The sequence below is a fragment of the Cryptotermes secundus genome, unplaced genomic scaffold (assembly GCF_002891405.2).
Source record: "Cryptotermes secundus unplaced genomic scaffold, Csec_1.0 scaffold202, whole genome shotgun sequence".
Lineage (NCBI taxonomy): Eukaryota > Metazoa > Arthropoda > Insecta > Blattodea > Kalotermitidae > Cryptotermes > Cryptotermes secundus.
In genome coordinates this window covers 130,779-133,272 of record NW_019739210.1, presented here as the reverse complement: position 1 = coordinate 133,272, position 2,494 = coordinate 130,779, and the positions used below count along the sequence as shown (strand labels likewise).

Below are 2,494 nucleotides of genomic sequence, written 5' to 3'. Positions count from 1 at the left end.
TTATTTTATTTTATTTTATTTTTATTAATAACTAATTTCCAAAGTACAGAGTCTATCTACGTTAAATTTGTGGAATATAAACTTAACGTTGCCCATTGTCTCCATGATTATATTTGTTGACTTAAAAACAACATTTCATATAAGAACTTATAGTGAATATGTATGTTTATAATTTATCTCTATATCAAATTTCACATTCCTAGTTCCAGCTCTTCGTTTTTGCCACCATGGTCGCGCCATAGCTCAAGCGGTTAGTCGCTGGCTTCCCACCGGGGAGGCCTGGGTTCGATCTCGGATTTTGTCAAGTGGGGTTTGTGGTGGACAAAGAGGAGCTGGGGCAGGTTTTCTCCGAGTACTTCGGTTTCCCCTGCCAATCTTCATTCCACCATTGCTCCACAATCACCCTCACCTATCATCTGGGGCTGGTACAGAAGTGGCCGCAGTACAAGGGACTTAGTCCCACACCACTAGCAATAAAAAAATATTTGCTGCCATCGAATCGAAAGTCAAAGGAAATATTTTCATGGCCGCCATGTCGTAATCTTATTGTCTACAGTAATATTACCGGAACACTAATTGCGTATTCTTAGAAGATCTATTGCCATACATAGCCTTTGTTCAGGACCTCAGATTAAGTGGTTCTGTTGTAGCCTGCAGCTCACACTTACATGCGTCCGCCTTTTTTATTACCAATTGTAGGAAATTAGCAACTCTGGGGTTAGGATCGCCCGAAATGGAATAATTTTCATACACTTTTTTAAATCGCTCAAGTGTTTGAAAAGTTTAAATATAAAGGCCAAAACACGCAGGTGGCGTGGTGCTCTTATAAGCCTATAGATAAGGCTCATTCGCAATTAAAAGTTAAAAAAATTGCGCTTGTTAGCTTCGCTATGTGTTTCTGCCCGTCTGTCGTACGTAGCAACTTGATAATCAATTGAATGATGGACATTTACAAGAAGACCTACCAGCGGGCATATCGGGCAAATCTTGCAAGCAAGTACCACAATATTTATCGGTGCGAAAAGTTTTCGAATGAAAATTTTGAAGAAAATGAAATATATTTAATGCCCCGTGTGGTTTATTTATAAATATTCCGCTTTATGAGATAGTGAAACGCAGAATAATTATGTTATGATTACTATATGTAATTGAATGCCTACTATACAACTTTCCCTCTTAATACACTATCTTGAGTTGCATTCTTCATTAGCACAAAAATACTTAACTACAAACAAATTCCTATCTCTAGCTGCCGTTTCCACACATAGTCCTTGGCACTACAACCCCAGTGGGCCTAGGCCTACCTCCATGAACTTCTCAGTTCACTTCGGTTTTTCTAGATCTTACACATTCGGTAGGACTCCTTGGGCGGGTGATCAGCTCGCCTCAAGGCCTCTACCTGTACACAAACACAGAAAAACGCACACACACAAACTAAACATCCATGCCCTGAGTGGGATTCGAACCCACGATCCCGGTTTCCAAGCGAGCGAAGACAGTACATACCTTAGACCGCTCGGCTACCGTGACCGGCTTTCATCCACTCTTACATACCTTAAATGATGACTTCACTGAATATATATTTAATCATGACTAGATATTCGTTTTCGGCAAAGGTTGATATTGCATTTCTGTCTGGCAGACAATCCTGTGACTAATTCCACAGCTTTCAGTTGCGGAAACACTTAATATCCTGGCTAGCCTTAGGTTTTATATATAAATAAATATATGTACAAACTAATCAATAGATACATAAATAGATACCGAGAGGACTAGCTGGTTCGAGCTGCCCATGGCGCAGGGATCCATATTGCCGCTAATGAAGCTCTGTTTTTTCTCCTCTGTTATTAAGAAAGCCACAACGTAACACGTCGTTAATGGCTAACTACTGTGTGAATGGTTTGCCGTATTGAAATTCCAGTCTATTTTTCATGACCTTCAGAATACCACAGGAAAATATCCCCCCTCCGCCAGCCCTTGTATTCAATATCCTTCAACTGACAAGTCACACAACTCTCTAATTTCAATGTAAACTTGTTAATTATAAGTATTACGGGTCTATCAGAGATATCTGTTACGTGACTGATTCAGAGATTCACTTTAGAAGTCGTCCCTCCCTTTCTGAAATTTGTCGAGCATGTATAAATAAGATCATGATAAGGACTTAGTTAATAAACTGCATGAAATTCAGAATAGGTGCTGCACTATCAGTGGATCCCTAAGAAATCAACCAAAAAAAAAAAGCATAGTTACAATTTTACAAATTTCTGTCTGTAGCAGCATTAAAATATAAGATGAAATTTTGGATTTAAATTGAGCTAACAGAAGAAAGTGTTATGATGCCAGGAGGGGTGCTCTATAGGGTACCTGCTCGAGGAGTCATCCCTATAGAAGGCCCTTCCCGAATCAATAAAATACCTTTCTCTGTTCTAACCAAACAACACACAATAACACTTACTTACATTAGTAAAAGAATAACATAGCTGATCTAACT

At 39.1% G+C, this 2,494-nt stretch overlaps 1 protein-coding gene across 1 annotated transcript in view; it reads right to left on the bottom strand.

Annotated features, from left to right (window-relative positions):
* LOC111871653 (solute carrier family 23 member 2) overlaps positions 1–1,871 on the bottom strand; it is a 44,699-nt gene extending 42,828 nt beyond the window's left edge. Inside the window, exon 1 of the mRNA XM_023864890.2 lies at positions 1,765–1,871. Within this exon, the coding sequence (XP_023720658.1) occupies positions 1,765–1,809 (45 nt within the window). The 5' untranslated portion in view covers positions 1,810–1,871. The remainder of the gene's footprint in view (positions 1–1,764) is intronic.
* Between the last annotated feature and the right edge of the window lie 623 nt (positions 1,872–2,494).